This window comes from Nipponia nippon, unplaced genomic scaffold, assembly GCF_047370975.1.
Source record: "Nipponia nippon isolate SJK-2023a ecotype South Korea unplaced genomic scaffold, ASM4737097v1 scaffold_10, whole genome shotgun sequence".
In the NCBI taxonomy this organism is placed as follows: domain Eukaryota; kingdom Metazoa; phylum Chordata; class Aves; order Pelecaniformes; family Threskiornithidae; genus Nipponia; species Nipponia nippon.
Genome location: NW_028262291.1, coordinates 3,439,822 through 3,459,423, shown reverse-complemented (window position 1 = coordinate 3,459,423; position 19,602 = coordinate 3,439,822). Strand labels below are relative to the sequence as shown.

Below are 19,602 nucleotides of genomic sequence, written 5' to 3'. Positions count from 1 at the left end.
CAGTCAAATAAACTTCTACATCACTTTAAAGCTGTTCTGCTCTTGTTCGTGATAAGGATCCTTAGGTCAGGTGCTTTCCAAAGCTTTGCTCCTGTAAGCCTTGGCCGCAGAAGGGCATCCTGCCTTGCTGTCTGAGCAAGCCCATCCTGTACAGTTTCTAATCCTGAACTTCTCCGAGAATCAAATACTTGATTCTTTGACAATGCGCTGCTGGAAATGCTAAGAAAGAAAATCCTAACACCCTTTTTCTAATTATTTTTTTAATGCTACTATATTAACAGGAAATCCAAAGTTTCAGAGCTCACTGCCACGAGTCCTAAAATAGTGAGAGCCGTTGCTTTAGCAGGTAACTAAAACGCGCGACTTGAGAAGAAAACGTGCACGTACAGGTAGGCTTTCTGCACTAGAGGGGGTGGAGGGTGGGGTTATTAAAGCTTTCCGCTGCTAAAGGCAGCTTTGAGGGGGCCGGTGTGGGCAATGAGCCTGTTGGAGAAGCCCCTGAGCCCTCCCTGGGCTCAGCCTGGTGGCAGGATGGGGCTGGCGGGGAGCCTGAGCAGGTAGGGCAGTGCCGTGCAAAGGGCAGCTGCTGCACTAAAGCCTTTCCATGTTTTTTGGGTGAAGGCGTGGGGTATGGCTGCAAGGTCTGGGGACGGGGGCTGCTGCTGCCAGAGGCACTGAAAGGAAAATGGGCCCTGAGGAGGCTGCCACAACGCCCTGCCTGGCAAGAAGTGAGCTGCTAGCAGGGAGGGGAAAGCTCAAAGGGAAAGAAGCAGCGGCACTACGCGTGAACTCACTGCGGGTAGTCTTCATAAACAGCATCGTGGGGAAAATACCGCGGTCCTGTGTCCATCTCCTGTGTCAGAGAGTAAGACAGGGAGGAACTGAGTTACTGGAATAACAAATCAGGTGACACTATCAGCAATATTACGGGTATTAAGTCTTGGGAGCTTATTCATGGATTGCCTCACCTAGTGGAGAAACTTTCATCTCTAAGCTACCAATCTCACTATCACAGTGTGGCAAGATTTTCTGTACCAGATTGATTTGGTATCTTGTCGGTGTATTTGGGTAGCAGTGTTGTGACTGTACGCGTGCTACTATGAGATTAGATGTAGTCAAGTCTTGAAGTTTTAAGATCACTCTTAGTCATCAGCAGTAATTGCTCACATCACCCGAAACGCTTGCTCCTGGGAAAAACCATCCCAAACTATCTGCATTTACCATCAGAAGGGCTGGCTCAGCCCTCCTCGTGGGTAACTAATGCGAGCAGCAAGCAAGCCCGTTAACTTCTGTTAATGGGTGCCTTACTGATTCACCACCTGACTTTGGGCAAGCCATTTACTTCCCTGGCACCTTGAATTCATCTCGTTGCTTGTTAATGCAATCCCGTTGTCTCTCCCAAGCATTGCGGGGCTTCAGCTGCCAGAAGGCAGCAGCGGCACCGATGTTATTCACTGTCTAATCAATTGATGATTTTACACTTCTGAGTGTCATTCTTGTAAATTAATTATAATTAAGCACATAGTAAGAACACTTAAAGTGTTTTTATATGTAAACATTTTATAGTATAATATTTCATTTGTCTATTTCTGTAATAATTGTTAGTGACAATAATGAGAGAAGGACATAGTTTGAAAAGCGGTTACGTGGGAGGTGGAGAAATTCTCACAGACACGAGATACCCTTGACTGTCCCGCGGCAGAAACTGCAGCTGCATTAAATTCCCCCGGCTCGGATCCCCTGCTGCAGGGCGCTCGTGGCCATCGATAGCATGGATGGAAAGGTTCACATCATACAAACCGATGGTATTTCCCTACATGCGCACATTAGTCCTGCTTTGTGCCTGAGGATCTTCTCATGTTAATTACAGGTAGCTAATTGCCTTCTTTTTACTCACTGAGTAAATTGCGTGAATCAGATCTGCCTTTCCTGCTGGCAGCAACTTTACTCTCGCGGAGAAAGAGCTCTTGGCTAACGCCACATCGCCAGCCAGCATCTCTCGTACGACGATGGAGGTGCCCTACCCATCGAGCAGGTCACGCAGAGGCCGGCTCAGTAACGGGAGTGATGAAGAGCCCCTCTGCAGCGCACAGGGTTAGCATCTCAAAGTCTTTTTTAAGAGCCTGCCAGAGCTTTACCAATGCATTTCTCGGATGCATTTTATCAAGCCTCTCCTTAAGCGGCTGCTTTATTTTTAGTCTGCACAGATGGCAGGCTTAAGAGGATGGTGAAGAATGCGCCTGCATCCAATTTATTTTATATAAAGCCTCGAAGCTGTGGAGTATTTTGCTAGGTTTTTATGCGCAATGGGCCATTACCAACATGTTAATTTTGCCTAGATTTTCAATAGCGAGAATCAACCTAACCGGTTTTTGACTTTTAACCAAGGAAGGGGAGTGGGAGGCAGGGGAAATTACAAAATGAAGCACAGGGAAGTTCCTCTGAAGGGGTGGTTTGGCTTAGATAAAAATGCATACCAGCAAAATTTTATATTGCATGTGGTCTGAATGTCCTCTGCAGTTTTTCCTGAACCTGGAAGGCAGGCTGTCACCATCATCTCAGCATATTCTAGCTCTCAAGTCCCTTGTCTATCAAGTAGAGCAAACGCTAGTTACCAAGGATATTTATCTGAAGCACCTACTTTTAGACGAGTGCTTTTGCAAATGCAGGCTTAAAGCCACCTATGATTTTCTGAGAGGCTTCAGCCTATAACAGGAGCTTCCAAAGCGCAACCTGCAGATGGTTAATGCCCAACCAACCAGTCAATTCCTTGTGGCATGAAGTTCAAGAACTGCTGCCATCTCCTGTAGTTAGTATTCACCTTGCTGCAGGCTTTCTACATTTTTCAGGGATGTGGAGCCTTCAAGAGTCAGGCTCCAATAATGTAGGCCTGTCATTGCATGCTTGTCCATATCTAATTATCAACAGGATGCTAAAGATGCAGTGCTTAATTTTTACTAAATTTGAAGAAGCTTCCTCAAGTTCTCCTCACGTTGAACACATTGCTTCTACCGTGATTTATAGACACTGCTATCAAGTTAGTTGGCGAAAGGGAAATTGATGTATTAGTCCATGGAAAGAGGAAAAGAACAAAAAAATCGATCTCAACCATGCAATGCTAAGTGTGCAGAGTACTGCCTTGGATGGCTTCCAAAAAGGGAATTTGAATTGATCAAAATAGCTCTGACATTTGTCCCAGAACCTGGGAAGCTTGGACAGAAAAGAGGCAATGCATCTTCAACTGCCTGGAGCAGCAAGGGAACTTAAAGAGAGGCACATGGTGGTCTAGTGCAGCTTGCCACAAAAAAATCAGTTTAATGGCCATTTTCTAAAGGCCACATGGAGGCAGGCAAAATTAATTTAACAATTGCTGTTATTTAAGTAGCCAAAAAAAAAATCTAGCTGATTCAGCTGTTTCCATTATCTAAGCCCACTGGAAATGAGAAGCAGGGGCTCCCTGCGAGAACAGGAGCTGGCAGCTACCTCTTGCATTTGAGCTGGCTGCTTGCATGGCAGCCATCTATCTATACGCTTACCTAAAAAGAAAGAAAGAGACACTGGTACTTCAGAGTTAAAAGTACCAGCTTGTTAGCCCTCAGCTGAGGCATGGTGCCAATCTGCTCCATAAAGGCACCAAAAAGCAGAAAATCACACAGCTGCATGGTTAGATCCCATCACCTCATCTCTTTCTGGAGGCAAAGGAGGATGGCCAGATCTCAGTTGAAGAGGCAAAGGGTGGCTTTCGGTGTCCCTGTCCTCCGCCAAGCTCTGCCGGCTGCTGCTTGCGGCTCAGCCCAAAGCTCAGGGGATGCCTACACCCGTTTTGGCTGACCATGAACTTCTAGCAGAATTCCCACCATAAAAATAAGGATGATCCTCAGAGTTAGGCTCCCACGACTTCCCAGGTCAGCATTTTCAGTGCTGAATTCCAGATTCGGGGTTCTAGATGCTGAGGCTGAAAATTCAAAGCTAAACACAGTTAACAAATTATCTAGATGGCAAGCTCCACTGCAAGAGGAGCCCTAAGTGAAGCATAAACTTCAGGCTAATGCCAAGTCAGGAGCTGGGGCATCACAAAGAATCTGATTTAATTGATTTTAAAAGGTTTGTAAGGCCTATGGCTACAAAAGCTTTAGAGAAGTTGTGCAATTTGCTTTCTTGTCTGTTTTGGCAATGAGGCCGAAGAGGCTAAATAATTTTTAAACCTTTGCTCAAACTAGTTGTGAAAGTGTCAGGTAAAAAGCTTTATCGTTTTTATTAATAGCAATTTTTCTCACTGTTTTGATGCTAGTAAAGCTGTCATCGAAGAATTATTAGAACTTTTTAACTGGATAAAAAAATGTTTTGCTTCAACAGCATCCGTGATTAGAGGCCAGGCCAGGCAGCAGTCAAATGTAGGAGCTCACGTTGGAGGCAACGAGGCAGGAGCAAGCACGATGCCAGCACCCACCCCACACCCGCATCATTCCTCTGGGCGGAAAAATTTTAAAAGTTACATTCTTTGGTGAATTAATGCTCAAAATCTTTAGCTCACAGGATGACTCTAGCCTAAAAGGAGTCCGTGGTAATTTTATAGCCCTATGGGGTCATTGATTAGTGTTCAAGCGCAGTATGAATTACTGCATGAACAAATTACTCCACAGCTGCTGGGTTATTCAGTGGCATCAGAGCTACCGTGCTACGAAGAGCAGGACTGCGCCGTCCTCCACAACTCGTGGCAATGCTCCCTCACCTCATGAGAGTACAGGAGCAGTATTTGCCACAGTCACAGAATGGTTTCTCGTGTTAACAGCCTTCAGATGGTCAAACTTGGAAAGCAATATAGCTCTTGGACAGTGCATAAAACTTTGCTTGGGTGCAACAGCATAAGATAGGAACTAAAAACACATCAAAAGCGAATTTGTTTGACTTAGAGCAAAGTTGTTACACTGAGGCTTATCTTTTCGTTACAGGTGCTGCTGTCCCGTGTGCCTGAGGTCTTTGATGCGACGTTTTTGCTGGGGAGGTTGTGCATGACACCACCCTGCTGTTCGGTGCCTCCTCCCTTTCCCCAGCGTGAGATCACCTCGCCTGGCCGCTGCTGCGGGTGCTGCAGGGTGTAAGTGTGCGCCGTACCTGCAAGCTGTGTTCGTATTGGGGAGTTACCATCTCAGCTGCTGGCGCGGCTAGGCATTTCGCACAAAGTACAGCATTTACTAACTTGTCTGACCTGTTTCCTTCTTCAAATAGCCGGGCTTCTCTGGATGCTCAGTTCTATCTGCTCACATGGGGCTTTTTTGTGTTGAAAACGCTCGCCGTAAATGCAGATGCTGTTACAGCTGTTTGGGTGACTGCTTTAAACTGCACTTCTTTTCCCAATTGTCCTCCCAGTTTTCACACTGTGATCTGAAGAAAGCTCCAGGTGATAAGCACAATCCTCTCTGCATCCCTCTGCGTGCCAGCATCCTCTTGCAGCGTCTATGGTTTCTGATTTCTGTGAACTCCTGGCCGTGGCTGTGCTGTCCTGTCCTTCCTTGGCAAGATAAGATCACGATATGAGTATGATTTAGATGCTGGCAGCTAGCAGGGCTAATACAAAATCCCTGGGCAGCGGTTAGAGATATCTCTATTTTCAGATGGGTAGACCGTTGCTGGATAATATCACTGTGAGAGAAAGGTCAGCTGAGCCAGTTCTACCTGCAACTGTTCAAATAGTTTTGGTTTTTCATAAGCACTTTTGGCCAGCCTTGTAGTTGATCTCTCTGTTAGAGAATATTTTGGATCATATTTACATCTACAGTGACCTATGACAAGTAGTTGCTGTAAGTGAAAGTGATGTTGTGTTGATTTTTGTCAGGAAAGTCCACAGCCTAGCATTTAAGGTAAAAAGATGTTAAATTAAAGGTCTGGGTTTTCTGGAATAAAGCCTACAGTGCCCATGCCTAGTGCCAGTAATTAATGGCCTTTCTTTGAAAGCAAAGCATACCACAGACTAAACTTCAGGCAGGTGAGCAGAACTACAAAGATGCTCTTAAATTTGTGTCAGGTGTTTTGTCAAATCTTGGACAGGAATCACCATTTGCTGAAGCTTTGGAAGAAAGGGAGCTGCTGAGTGCCGGGGCCAGAGCCAAGGAGCAGCTCGTTGTTTCATGGGTAGGCTCATCCTCTCAACCACCATTACCAGAGCTCTCATATTTCATGGTAGAAACCAAGAAGAGCCAAGTTACCCTCTTATACAAAACCAAAGGTAAGCACTTTTATATGCAAGATCAGCTCACGTTCCTTTGCCTGCCATACTGAAAAGCAGCAGGAGAGAGTGGCTCTGTCCCCAGGTGACATTTCTCAGGTCTGTTGGCCATCTTCTCCTTCAGCATGCCATTCCACACCCTAGCTCACCCACTTAATTTTCTTCAGCAATGTATGCTCAGTTAACCCACATGGTACTAGATAATTCTATGCTCATTTACATTTGTACTGCTTCTAACATTATTAATGTTGCTGCTAGTCAAGCGTACGTGTTCATCTGTGTCAAACAGCTCTGGACATTGGCCTACACACATCCCAGCCTAATAAGCATTAGTAGCTTTATGCTCGAGTTCAAGATCAATTATTATTCCCAGGCACACAGAACGCTGTTACCATTTCTGGTAAAATATAAACTACCATATGTATCATCTTACCCTGAATTCGTCTATTTATGCCAGCTAGAAAAAAAATGTTAATTAACTTAACCCCCTCTTAGGGCTCTGGCTCCCTTGTGTTTGCACAACAGTTCAAGAAACCTTAACGTGGTCAACAAAGCACTGAAAAATAAAGGCAATCAAAATCTTTCTTAATGTAGCAATATAAGAACTCAAATACAGTCTGGTAGCATTCCAAGTTTATAATAACATTTCTCTGCTAAATATTGGGTGTTATTTCTTTGCGGTCTGCAAACAAATTCTCCAGTGAGCTCCTTCTACCTGAGTCTACTGCTTTTAAAATTTCATTGCTGCTAATTTGCACTTGAATAACCTTTTCTTTCTCTAAGCCTTAGATGTTAGTTTTGGCCTTTGGCTTTTCTAGCTGAAAACTACAAACAGATCCAAATTCAAATGTTCCTACAGCATTGAGGTTGTAGGTATCCATATTATAAAGAAAATGCTCTTTGTATTACAGGACTCTAAACTCATATTAGAAATGGTCGATTAAATCCCACCCTGTATTAGCCCTGTTGCACAGACATTGTTGTTCTAGCGTTTGTCTCTGAATTTCATAGTTAGGTGTATATGACAGTACAAATGTCCAACCCTGACCAAATTAAGATCACCGAAACATAGGCTGGAGCGGTACCTACTAGCCTAGGTAGTAATTAAAAAAGACAAATCATAATTGAAGTCAGGATTCCAGCAATGTACACGCACTCATGAAAAAAAGCAGCAGCAGGGGTTTACACCTAACAGAGCTTGGCTACAGCTCCAACGCTCCCGCTCTGGACAACTCCTTTAGCCACCGCTCTCCACAACGTTTACTCTGTGTGTAGCACCTATCTCCACACCCTCGCCACCTCTTCCTCCCGCTCTCGAGAGCGGTTCCGTTTCCCCCGCGAGCGCTGCGCGGAGGAGCAGGGCCTGTGCTCAGGCTGTAGCTCTGCAGCCGTGGTGGGACGCGCCCAGCGGGTCCGCGGCCAGGTCAGCTCGGCTCAGAAGAGTCCTCTGCTCACTTATACGCATCATTAAAGTTAGCTAATACATGGGGTTGTATGGATTTTGGTTGGTTGGGTTTTTTTATTTAATAACTCAGATCATCTGCTAGTAATACCATTCCACTGTGTCTTACCACCTAGGATGCATATACTTTTCCTGCATATAAAATGGTTTTGATCTATGCCCAGAAGTATTCACTTAGGCAGATCATTTTTTAAATTTTTGTTGGGAAGCAATCACAGAAAAATATTTAATCTGAAGCAGAAAGCACTAGCAGAAAAATAAGGAATATCATATATCCAGGAAGAACAAGAGATTAGTCAGGAAAAAGGAACTGTCCTGAGTAAAAAAAAAAAAACCAAAAGAACAGCGATAGCTGACCAGCTTAGTGACAGGATGGTTTTCGTTTTTGAGTGTTTCCACTTTTCTCTTCATTAATGTAAGTAACTGTCAGCCACCTGCCTACCTCTCTGCTTGGCTGAATTCCCCTGTGAATGCTGTCCCAGGTGACAAACGCACTCAAGTGCTTCTGCAAACACTGCTCGGATCTCCGATAGTCTTGGTGCACCATCGCTCTTAGCGCGCTGCAGAAAAACGTCACCAAACAAGCCAGCACTCGCTGCATCTCGATCATGCAATGTCCCACCAGTCTTCCCAACTCAAATTACCCAGCACAGCTTCTCCAAAAAGCACTGAGACTACTAACGGGGCTGGTTTTCCTCTTTGCTCTGCAGTAGGCGGTGTTACAACCCCAAATGTTCAACAGTTCTTAGACTTAAAACCAACCAAACCAGAATGAGTTGGTTTTCTTTTGTGGGAGGTTTTTTTTGAGCCTTCATTTACAGTTCAGGGATAAAGCTTATTCTTATAATAAACCCAAGAGTCTCAAATAATTTGAGTACTGAAAGCACAAGTTTTACCTAAGTGAGCAAATACAATGAAATATTGCCACTATCCAGCTGGATGACAACACTGATATCCTTATTAATAGGTTACTCTGTCGCCCTTTAGGGGACAGTAAATCATCCACAATCGCACCTTGGTTTCTGTTTGTTTCTGAATATGGCTTTAGCCTTTCAAATCTCTGAAAATTATTCTTCATAGGATTTGTTACTGTGGTTAACCAGACAGTATTTTTCCTATCTGATGAAGAATCCTCCAGTGAGGAAGTTTCCTTCATCTGTTACTTAATGGTGGAAAAAAAATAAGAAAAATCAATGTTTTGCTAAAAATTAAGCTTTCAGGCTTTATGGAAATTGCTACAATTTTTCTGCTATCCTTACATACAAGCTGAACTAAAAACCCAACCCCAGTGTTTGCCCCATAACTTCTATTCTAAGGTGAAGGGGGATGACACAACCCAGCACCAGACAGCTTAGAGGATGAGAAGAAAGCAAACAAACAAAAATATTCAAGCAAAATAGGTTGAAATTAAAAATCCTTACCCTTAAACAGTGCAAGGAAAGGCTGAGACTTCCAGCTCCAGAGCTCTGACCCCAGCTCTTTCCAAGGAAGAGATGAGAACCACCTCACTTCATGGTCCTCTTTTATGAGCCCGGGGCTGAACCACACGGCCAGGCAATAAGCAATCAATCAAGAGGGGGGAGGTTGAAATGGCTCGGAATGGTGCTCAGGTGCCTTTGGTTGTCATCATTTATGTTCTCGTTAACAGGGTGCTGGCAAAGGAACTGGTGGTGAATCAGCCCTCACCAGATGCAAGACCATCACTTTGATTTCAGTAACTTCCACCTAACATGAAATACATCTTGCAGAGAGACTGGCTCGCTCAGGTGCTTTGACATAATAGAGAAGGAAGCACGGTGCATGGCCGTGTCGTGTCTACCTGGGTGCAACTATGCCGATGCTTGGGTGCAGCCTCCCAGGAGAGCCTTGCCCTTCCCTGGGCGAGGGTTAGCACACCCTCCGTCCGTCCTGGTGACGGGAGGGCACCCTGTCACCGAGGGACGTGTCAGAACAGAGCCAAGGCCGCAGAGCCAGCTAACAACATCTGTCAAGAATAGCTTACATTCGTTTCTCTTTAATTCAGGTAATAAAAAACCTGGTGTTTGCTGTCCTGGCTTTTATTTCTTACAGAGATCTAGGATATGATGGTAGCTGTGATGTAATACACATAAAAACGCCCAGCTACAGTGGGCAGGGTGTGAGTGATGCCAAGCTCAAGTCTTTGGCTGTTTTATTTATTTCTTTTTAAAAAAAGAACAAAACAACCCCTGAAAACAAACAAAACCGGACGGTGAGGAATAACTGGTAGGGCGCTTCCTAACAGCAACATCAGGGCCGGATGCTTGGTTCCCCAGCTGCATAATCTCGAGTTTAATCCCTGATGAGTTGCAGCTCAAACACCCACTTTTTGCTAGCCAGAGGATGCGCTGCCGTGCAGAGGTGGCAGGATTTTCTCTTTCCTGAGCAAACCCTTGCTAGTACACGGCCCCTCTCCCCTGAAGTTTATTAACGCTGCAGCCTAGCGTTAGGTTTTACATCTCTTAGATACATATCCTAGCTTTTGTTTCTCTGCTCCAGTGCTTCATCTAATGCTTTGGTATTAATCTAATTATTATTTTTTGATGTAAAATATATAATCACTTCCTGTAGCAGGCGTAGTGGTCTATGGCAGCTGGGCTTCCCAGTTGCCAATCCCTCGTCTCCCGCCCTGCTCTCTGATGAATAAGCCTCCTCCGGTGAGCTTTTGCAGCCTCTCCTGTGCCAAAAGATTTGAAATCCCACAAAACGAGGGCTTCACATGGAAGGTGCCACCCCTCAGCCCGCAAACGCCTCAGCCCAGTGAGGAGCCACTGGTTCAGAGCCTCCATCCATCTTCTCCGCTAAGGGGGCTTGCCCCTGGGGTAGGCTGGGCTCCCACCACCCTCTTTTTCCCAGCCCAGCCCGTGGCTTCGGCAGAACGGTTTGCACAGAAGGTGCCCCGGGGTAAACTGCATGCCGTGAGAAACACACACAGGACTGCTCCTGAATTTATGACCTTTCAGCGCCTGGGGTGATGAACTCCCACGCTATTCCTTGTAGGAGACTATACCACAGCCCCACTCTTCTCACAGTTAGGACTTTCTTCCAATCTGAATTTATTCATTGCCAATTGGTAACATGTTCTTCTAGCACCGATGTTCCTTTTAGCTAAAAATCCCTCTCCTGGCTGTTCACCCACTCATGTGAGTGGGAAAAGCAGACATCTCATTTCAGCCTTCTATTTGCTCGGTTAAATACACCGAGTCATTTTAAAACCTGCTGTAAGCCCCCAGTCGCAGCATCTCGCTAGCAGCTGGTTCCCACTCCTATCCCAACCCTACCCGTTGCAGATGAGCTCCTGTGAACGCCCTCCAGCCCACTCATATTAATACAACCTTCGTTCTTGTTGAAAACGCCTTGCCTTTTTCATGGCTATGTATTGTGTGTGTCTTCATCAAGACAAAGTTTTCTCTTCCTTTCTGACACCCCCAACAGATCAGTCCTACGGGCTCACGGCGAGAATTTCCGCGCGGTGCATTTTGTACAAGCAAATTTTCCCTGTTTCCATTGCACTGGTCTTTCAAGTGTATAATATGCTATATTGATCTTCCCTGCGAATAAACCAGCCTTGTCCTCAGCACTGACAGTTAATACACACAGTATTAGGTCTAGTATTAGACCTTTAAAGGTATTAGACTCTTTAAAGGGTTGAAGATAGATTGCCTAACTGCACTAAGGCAGTAGGAGCACACCCATTTGAGAGAGAAATGACTAGAAGGCAAGGTGTGCAAATGATCTGCTTGGAATACACATAGCAGGCGAGGAATTTTTCTCTGAAAGAAAACTTCTCTCAAAATTGCAAAGTATCTTCTGCAAGTCACCTACCCTTGTTTCAGGTCTTCTCTGTAATGCAGAAAATTAGCATGATGAGAGATTTCAAGTGACCTCAGGTGAAAGGTACAGCATGTAATCTGTTACTGGGTCACTGTAAAGTCTTACAAGTGGATTAAATCGACCTACAGAATGTTGCGCACGTTAAAACTAACATCCACTGCTTTGTAAAGAAAGGAAATTGCTGAGACAGAGCAAGTGGAGAATAGGGGATACAGCACGGCTTGAAGTAAAAAATAAAATTCTAATCACAATATTATTTTGTGCACAGCTGGACACAGAGCTCAAGTTTGACGACGTTCAGATATAAAAGAAGTTATTTTTGTTCATTTTTCAACACTGCTTGTGGACTAATAAGTGTATCACACTTCAAACTGTGTTTCAGCCACCTTTCTATCTGTTCTCCTCCAATGAGAGATCTAGAGAGCTCACCTTGACTTCACCACTGCACATCTTAAAAGGTCTGATACCACCTTCAAATAAGACCTCAAGGTGCACCAACAAGGTCAGAACAAAATGAGAAATGAATGACATGGTCACAGTAGTTCCTCACGACACCTTTTCTAGGGGCGGGTTCGGTAGGGACTACCATGCTTGGCAGGTCTCAAAATTCATTATCGACAACGGAGCGCCCGTTTAGGGAGCTGTGAATTCTTTACACCATGGTAATGAGGCAACGCTTCCCTCGGGATTTGTTTTGAAGAACGTCCTCAAGGAAACTGAATCAAAAGTTTCAGAAGGCTGTGCAGCAGAGAGGCTATCTCCTCTCCCCCAACCCTCAGTTTCAGCTGTTCCAAGGCTTTTTTTCAGAAGTTACAAGAAATTGCTTTAAATGGCTTTAAAGTATATAAGGAAGCTAGGCGATCAGAGACAATTAGGTAATGCAAAAATATCAGTGGAAAAATAACCCATTAGAACATGAATTACATTTTGAGATTTCTGTATATTGTATTCTCTTCAGATTTTCAAAGCAAAAAGGTACACCGCAACATTGAGTCCAATACATTTTTAAGCACATGCAACACTGGTGTCCTATTTGTACATTGATTTCTAATGCTGTCCAAGAACCTTTACATTAAAAGCATACAAGAACTCACGCACACGTGCACGTACTCCTTCTAGCATTAGTCCTGAGGCAAAAACTAAATTTTACTTGAGGAAGCACACTTCAGTTCTGGGAAATAACCCCCCGGCTATTCTGAACTGATTCCTAACCTCAATACCTTGCACTCTTTTGCAGTTTGGATCTGCAATATCTGCTGTTCATCGGATTGCAATGTTTGAAATTGTTCAGAACAGTCCAAGATTTGCCGCACTGGAGACAAAAACTACATTCCCATTAAAAAACATGCTTGATGCAGATGAAGGATCATATGGAGATGCTAACGTTTAAAACATAAAATTGATAAAACATAACCACGTATAAACTAGAAAACACATTACAGTTCTTTAAAGATTTCTCATTCAGTGTATAATTTGTGTCATTATACAGTCAGCCTATTTTTTCTGACTTAAATATTCAGGCCAACTTACAATCATAAAAAATTTGCTAAAATGACTTCTTGTAGAAAGAATGACAATCGGTTAAAATACATATTTTAAAAGATCTTATATTGCTCTGAGACTATGTCCATCAAATTCCACTAGATGTCAGCGTTATAGAACCAGTTTGTTACAGCCTTCAAACCGTAAGTCCACTTGGTTTTTTTATTACTGTTACCTTGTCTGTGAAATACAGCACATGTCAACTACACGGATTACCAAGCAAGTATTTATGGTAGGAAACTGAACCCAGCACAACGGTCTCGTTCAATTCTTTCCCCCCTCATTTACTTGATTTGAATAGAGGACTTCAAACCAGTCGCAAAATGCCAAAAATGTTTCAAAATAAGACGTAAATCATTTCAGTTTTTCTAACCATTTTTCCTAATGCAGCGACATGGACTTCTCACTTCAGAAACAGCACTACAAGCTCTCTTTGCCAGGTACTATAACACCGTGAAGATAAAGCTCTTTATGTTAAATACAGTGTAGTTGATCCAGGTTGAAAACTATAAGGCACGTACTTTTTTTTTTTAAACCACATGTTCTGAAGTATTGTTACTATTGTGTTATTCTGGATGGCCCATCATAGCTACTGTGTTGGTTTTTTTCATGGTTTTGAACAAAAGGAATGGAAGACCACAAAATGCAGAAAAATACAGAAAACCAAGGACGAAACAAAACACAACACATTGATACAATGTACACTAAACCAGCAATGATTAAATCTTCTCATTTCTTTGACCAACAAAGCGTTGACAATTGCAAAGCATTCTTTGTTTTGCACTGTAAATACCTGACGTTATTTAGATACACAGCTGTTTATCACTGGATTGCCACAATACCTGAAATAAAAAAAGGCTGTTTTTTTCTTCTATCTTTTTTAACAAAACAAAGCTGCCCGGTAATTGTTGTGGGAAAAATATGAGAGAAATAATAGGTAACCACAAAAATGATGAACTAGAACAACATCTGAGAAGAGAAAAATAGTTAAGGAACATATGAAACCAAATGGCAACAGTTCTAGGCATTTATTCCAATATCTTAGAAAATAAAAATAAAAAATATTCTTCATTGCATCACCATTTGAAGATAGAAAAACAAATTTTTAGATTAAGCCAAAGGAAGATGTGAATTGTTTTCTTTTCTCCCCCCCCCCCCCCCTTTTAAGCCTTGTTTATTCACAGTACAAACATACCCTGCTGGTACATTTCTTTAGCCACAAGACGCACACAGGCTGACAAGGAGCGCTGCTTCCTTTGCTCCTCCGTAACGCTGCTCTGCCCCACAAAAACTCCAGCCCCCCCCAACTTTTCAGTGCCTTCTTAAACGGCAGAGCAGACCCGCAATCGAGTGCCTGATACGACCAGCAGCGCCGAGCTGAGAGCATGCATCCCCACACACACCCTCAGCCAAGGAAAAAAAAGATTCCATGATTATTTGAAATCCACCTTAAGGCAAACAGACACGTTATTTTTCTACCTCTTGCTGAAAAATGTTACTTGTCAAATTTCAAACATGAATCTGAAATTCAGGAAATGAACTAATGGTCGGCATAAAGAATGCTTTAACCAAAAAAGAAGAAATAAAAAGGAAAAGTTTTTCCCAACAATAAATCAATTATTTTGCCTTAATTCGATCTACATTTCGTTAAAGCATTTTATGCGCTTTCAATAACATCAGATTGCAAGTTTTTTGGCAACTTTTTTTTTTTAATAAAAATTCAGACAGTGTTCTCTGTTTGCAATCAGAACCACAACCTTAGTGCAATATTATATTTATTTCTTACAGTAATTTTGGTTGCCATACAAGAGTATTAAGGATTGGGGAAAAGTGCAAGTTACAGGAGCTTGATTTTTTAATCAGTCGAAATAAGAGGAATTAAAGCACAAAAATTACAGCAACATAGATAACGTGAACACAAGTTGTTACACAAACTATAGCGAGAAACATATTAATATCTAGAAAAGAAAAGAAAAAATGTAATGGAAAAATTATCAATATTTGTGGCTCATACACATAATCATCGCCAGATCAACTGGGTAATGCTTTTTAAGAACTGAGAAAAAAAATCACTATTTTTATTAACTTAAGTACCACAAATAATTAACTTTTGTGATATGTAAATTCTGTAAATCAACAGTCACATCTAGTCATTTTATAATATATGAATTAAACTTAAAATGTTCTCAGACACCTAGGGAAAGGAGTCTGTGCAGTTATACACAATTTACATCTTGTAAGATTTTGGTATTGTATACACAAATATTACAGAAACTAGGCATGTAAATGCAATTTATTTAAATTACAGTATATAAACAAAAGTTGATCCTAAAACCCAGAATATCATAACGTATTTCATAGATCTCTAACAACTTGGTTTTCACTATCATAGTAGCATGAAATAAATGGGTCTTCTCTCCTCCCCCCAACATTTCCAGACTGACGAAAATACTCGGAGGCAACGTCGTATCTGTTACTATTGCTTTCTGCAGCAAAATCATCTCAGAGCTAGAGACCAATTCATCTTGGCAGAGGTGTATTTTATTGGTGAAAGTAGGCCCTCTCAGGTCTCCTTACCTTTACTTTGTAAGACACAATGTAAAAATAAACTATTTCGTTAGCTCTTTAATGTGTTAAACCTCTTTTCTACTAATTGTATTGTACCTATTCTTTCAGTACCTGAAAAGATACACGAGCAAGAAACACACCGGTGTAAGAAAGGGATTACCATCAACCGCAATTTACCGTGTATGTCAGCACTTGTTCAACGTAAATTCAACAAGAAGGTTGTGATTAAAAAGCAGCTTAAAAGTCAACTTCTACATTTTCTTTTACTACCATATTTTCTAATGTATTTTCTGGCACATGTTATAGAGGTAATATCAACTGTACCCAAAGAAATAAAAAAAAGAGCATGGCATTAGTGGTTTATTTACTGAATTCTGTCATATCACCAAATGGAAGACAATGATGGCTAAATTACCATTTTTACACTTCTTGAAGTATTTGATGGCCTCAAGTTGCCTGTATCGACTATCTGAATGAAACTGCCATTTTCTACAACGCCTATGGAAAAATTCAGTACTCTTGGAAGTAAAATGCCTTAGTACTTGCTTTTTATTACAAGGTTACTTGGAACTTTCAAATACAAATATAGCGTAGTAACAGATGTTAAGTCAAAAGATTTGTTGTTCCGTAAAGGGGGCAGGAGGCTAAATAAGTTGCTTTTTATGAGTATCCAATGCGTTGGTAACTATAACCACTTTTGAAGAAATATTCATCCTCCTTTGTAGAAGTTCTAGCAAAGATAGAAAATATAACACAGCTCTGCTGGTTCAGATGCATCCAAATGAGGTTGATTTTAAAAAGGTCAAGACTTTATAATTATTCCACAGAAATAGTAGTAAACCACAAAAGTTTTTTTTTTTGTTTTTAACTTTCTAGCACTGAAGTGGCACAAAGGCTGCCCAGTAGACCAGCCACTTATTTTCTTAAAATATTGTGCTTATAAACTATCTGTACAACTATTTAAACTTGCAGTAAAGAAAGATATTTAAAATGCTAAACTTTATGTACTCATACTAGGGCTGTTGCAGACCTAATTAGACACTTGTTTGTGAGCAAAAATAATCACAATAAAAAAATTAGAGATAGGCTGGACCATATCAAGGACCATATCAAGGAAAGAAAGTTCAGGTACCTTGCAAAATGTAAGAGAACCTGAAAGTATGGTAGGTAGGCAGTCTAGCCATCCACGCACAATTTACCCACCTTGAACATCTTGAATATTATGCTAATAAAGACCTAAAAAACTCACAGATATTAAGAGGTGTTAATTACAAGGGGAGTTCAAACATGCAGAGAGAGACTTGTTAACTTTAAAAAAAAAGAAAAAGTCAGATTAACCAAATCTGTGTGTTTCCCCCTGCTGACTGAAGTCTCCTGGAAAGCTCTCGAGCTCTGCTACCCTGCCACCCAGTCCATGCTCGGCCGCAGCCGCCTGGTTTCCAGCAGGGTGCATGCACCTCTCCTGCGACCTCACTACCAGCCGTGCAAAGAAATCGCTGGAGGCCGGTGGGCAGCGTCCAGCTCCCCCTGAAGCGCTCAGTCTGCTGTCCTTGTCAAGAAGCCAATACCTGTTAACAGTGATAAAAATGAGAAACTGGATACCTACCCAATTCTCCTGGCCCTTGGCACACAGGCACTCTGAGACACTATATACCTCTTTCCATCTTGGCATTACCTTTTTACCTTTTCCGTTTTTTTTTTTTAACAAGTTGAAACATTACCATTTCTGCTAACAGGCTGAAATCCCTCGCTCACTTAAAATACTGGCAACCTTCCCACTGACTTCAATGGGAACATTCATCTATCTTTTTCTTCTTTCTTGGCCTGATGTTCAAAATAGCTAAGCACTTACCACTCACTGAATTAAACAGCATCTCTCAGGGTTCAGCATATTTGCGTATCTGACTGTGAAGTCCAAAAGATGCGTCTGTACATAACCCCAAATTTTTACTGGCTTGTCGAGTTCATATTGTGACTTAGCAGTAGTTTAGCTGGTTGAAAACTGGGGGTCTCAGGTTCAAACTAGCTTCATTTTGTTGTACCTCTAAGTGTGCATTCCTCCTCAGTTTCTATGCAACGTCTGCATCGTCTTACAGGTCAAGTCAATGGAGCATGTATTGAACTTGTTCTGCCACCTTGGAAGAGTGCTAAGTATAACTGCAGAAATAAAGAAATACCAGGTAAAACAGAGCAAGGTTACCTTTGAATTAATTCCAGCAGAACAACCAGCTTCACTGCCAACAAATCAGAGAGCTAAACTAGAAAAAAACAGTAATATGAACTCCTGTACCTGCCTTAATATTGTGCCTCTGCTACTAATAAAAATGGGTTAGAATGGTAATGAAGCAATCTGTCCTCTTAAAATGAACTAAGGGTTGGGGAAGGAAGCCTGCTCGGAGACTGAATGTCAAGAAGACAATATAGTGCTTTTCAATAAAAAATGAAATGCTTGCAATTTTAAATTGAAAGAAAAGTGGTATGTAATGGTTCCAGCAGAAGGGCATTATCAAGATTTTTCAAATCAATGTTTTTGAAGTTAACAATTTTCTCTCTCTCTCTCGTATCTCCCCACAACTTTGAAATAAAATGGCCCCACTCGTGTAACATATTTAGATTTATGTTTGGGCATGTAGCATACAGTCTGCATTACCTGAGTACCAGGAATTAAACTGTTTTCCCCCTCCCCCCCAAATTTTGCTGGCACTCGCAGACAGACAAGGCATTTGGGGTATTTCAGTACCAGCCCATCTCTAGTTATCAACAGAAGTTTGTGAGGCAAAATAGCTATTCTTATCTGTCCAGCAGCTGTTTCAAAGCTCTTTCTATGTTCATTCTGTGCCCAACTCTAGTCACTCCAAGGTCTATCAGATCTTCCTTTTGTAGATTTGGTAAATGAGTGCCATCTATTTCATTGTCCATAAATGTTTCTTTATGTTCACCTAAGTTTAGACTTTCCAACCAATCTGCCACATCTGGTTTAGTCCACAGGTGGACAGGCTTAGTTGTAAAAGGCTTATTTGAGATTGGCTGTTGTAATATTGAGGGAGAAGGAGACCTGCTGCGCCCTGTGGTCAAGCCAAATAAGTCCCCCGAAGGGGGCTGGCTGGGTAGGCTAAATACATCGGACAAAGTTGGAGAAGGAGATGAAGCTGAAGCAGAAGCAGTCAGAGGAGCAGGCATGATGTCTTTATTAATCTCTGTTGGTGAAACCACAGGGCTTGGAGCATGTCTTGCTCCTGAGGTCCTACTGTCATAGTCTGGGGACCTGCTCTGCAGTGTGATCGGCTGGCTGGTTCCAGGTCGGACAGTAAAAGTGATTGTTGTACTTCGTGTACCTGAGACAGTACTCATGACTTCCGTGCTCCTGAAATTGTAAACAGACATGGAAAGTTAGATATATCAGCCACCTGCTGAAAGGTTGTCCATATCAACACGTGGTAAATACGGTTTTGGAATGCTTGAATATTTTCATTTTTTAATGAGCAATATCAGGTTAAAAGTACTAAAACAGTATCATTAAATCTTTCCCATAAAACAATCATCAATGGTAAGCCATAGTTAAAAACAAACCCTTTGCTTATGAGCAGTTCAGAAAAACACCTTCCAGAGCACATTCTTCCTTTTTAAGGCTACACCAAATTAACTCAAGGTTAAACAAGAAACACCGAGCAGAATAAGCACACGGGCACTTTGTGCTCCCCATGAAGTGCAATCAGGAGTTGATCTTCCCTCCATTGTATGGAGGGGTGGGATCCTTCGTTCAGTTTTAACCTACCAGTTTACACACTGTTAGATAACACAGCTAGTAATAGTAGTTATGGAGAGTATTGAAAGCATATTACTAACTTGGATTTTGGATCTTTGTGCATCTACTCAGTGATTTTTAGGGTATGTTTGTATTCCCATTCATTCACAGAACAGGCTCCACAAGCTCCCCTTATTTCCCTTTCTG

General features: G+C 42.1%; 1 protein-coding gene and 1 long non-coding RNA gene across 6 annotated transcripts in view; both read right to left on the bottom strand.

Moving 5' to 3' along the window:
* Nucleotides 1-3,870: 3,870 nt before the first annotated feature.
* On the bottom strand, nucleotides 3,871-9,171 carry LOC148057034 (uncharacterized). The gene is made up of 2 exons (XR_015701127.1): nucleotides 9,110-9,171; nucleotides 3,871-5,512 (listed from the first exon to the last, which is right to left on the bottom strand). It is a non-coding gene; the product is annotated as an uncharacterized LOC148057034 (long non-coding RNA).
* A 5,673-nt stretch (nucleotides 9,172-14,844) lies between these two features.
* Nucleotides 14,845-19,602, bottom strand: part of SHANK2 (SH3 and multiple ankyrin repeat domains 2) — a 326,771-nt gene continuing 322,013 nt past the window's right edge. For all 5 annotated transcript variants that reach the window (XM_087742627.1, XM_087742637.1, XM_087742639.1 and 2 more), the window contains one exon: nucleotides 14,845-19,014. In XM_087742627.1, the coding sequence (XP_087598753.1) occupies nucleotides 18,441-19,014 (574 nt within the window). In that variant the 3' untranslated portion in view covers nucleotides 14,845-18,440. The remainder of the gene's footprint in view (nucleotides 19,015-19,602) is intronic.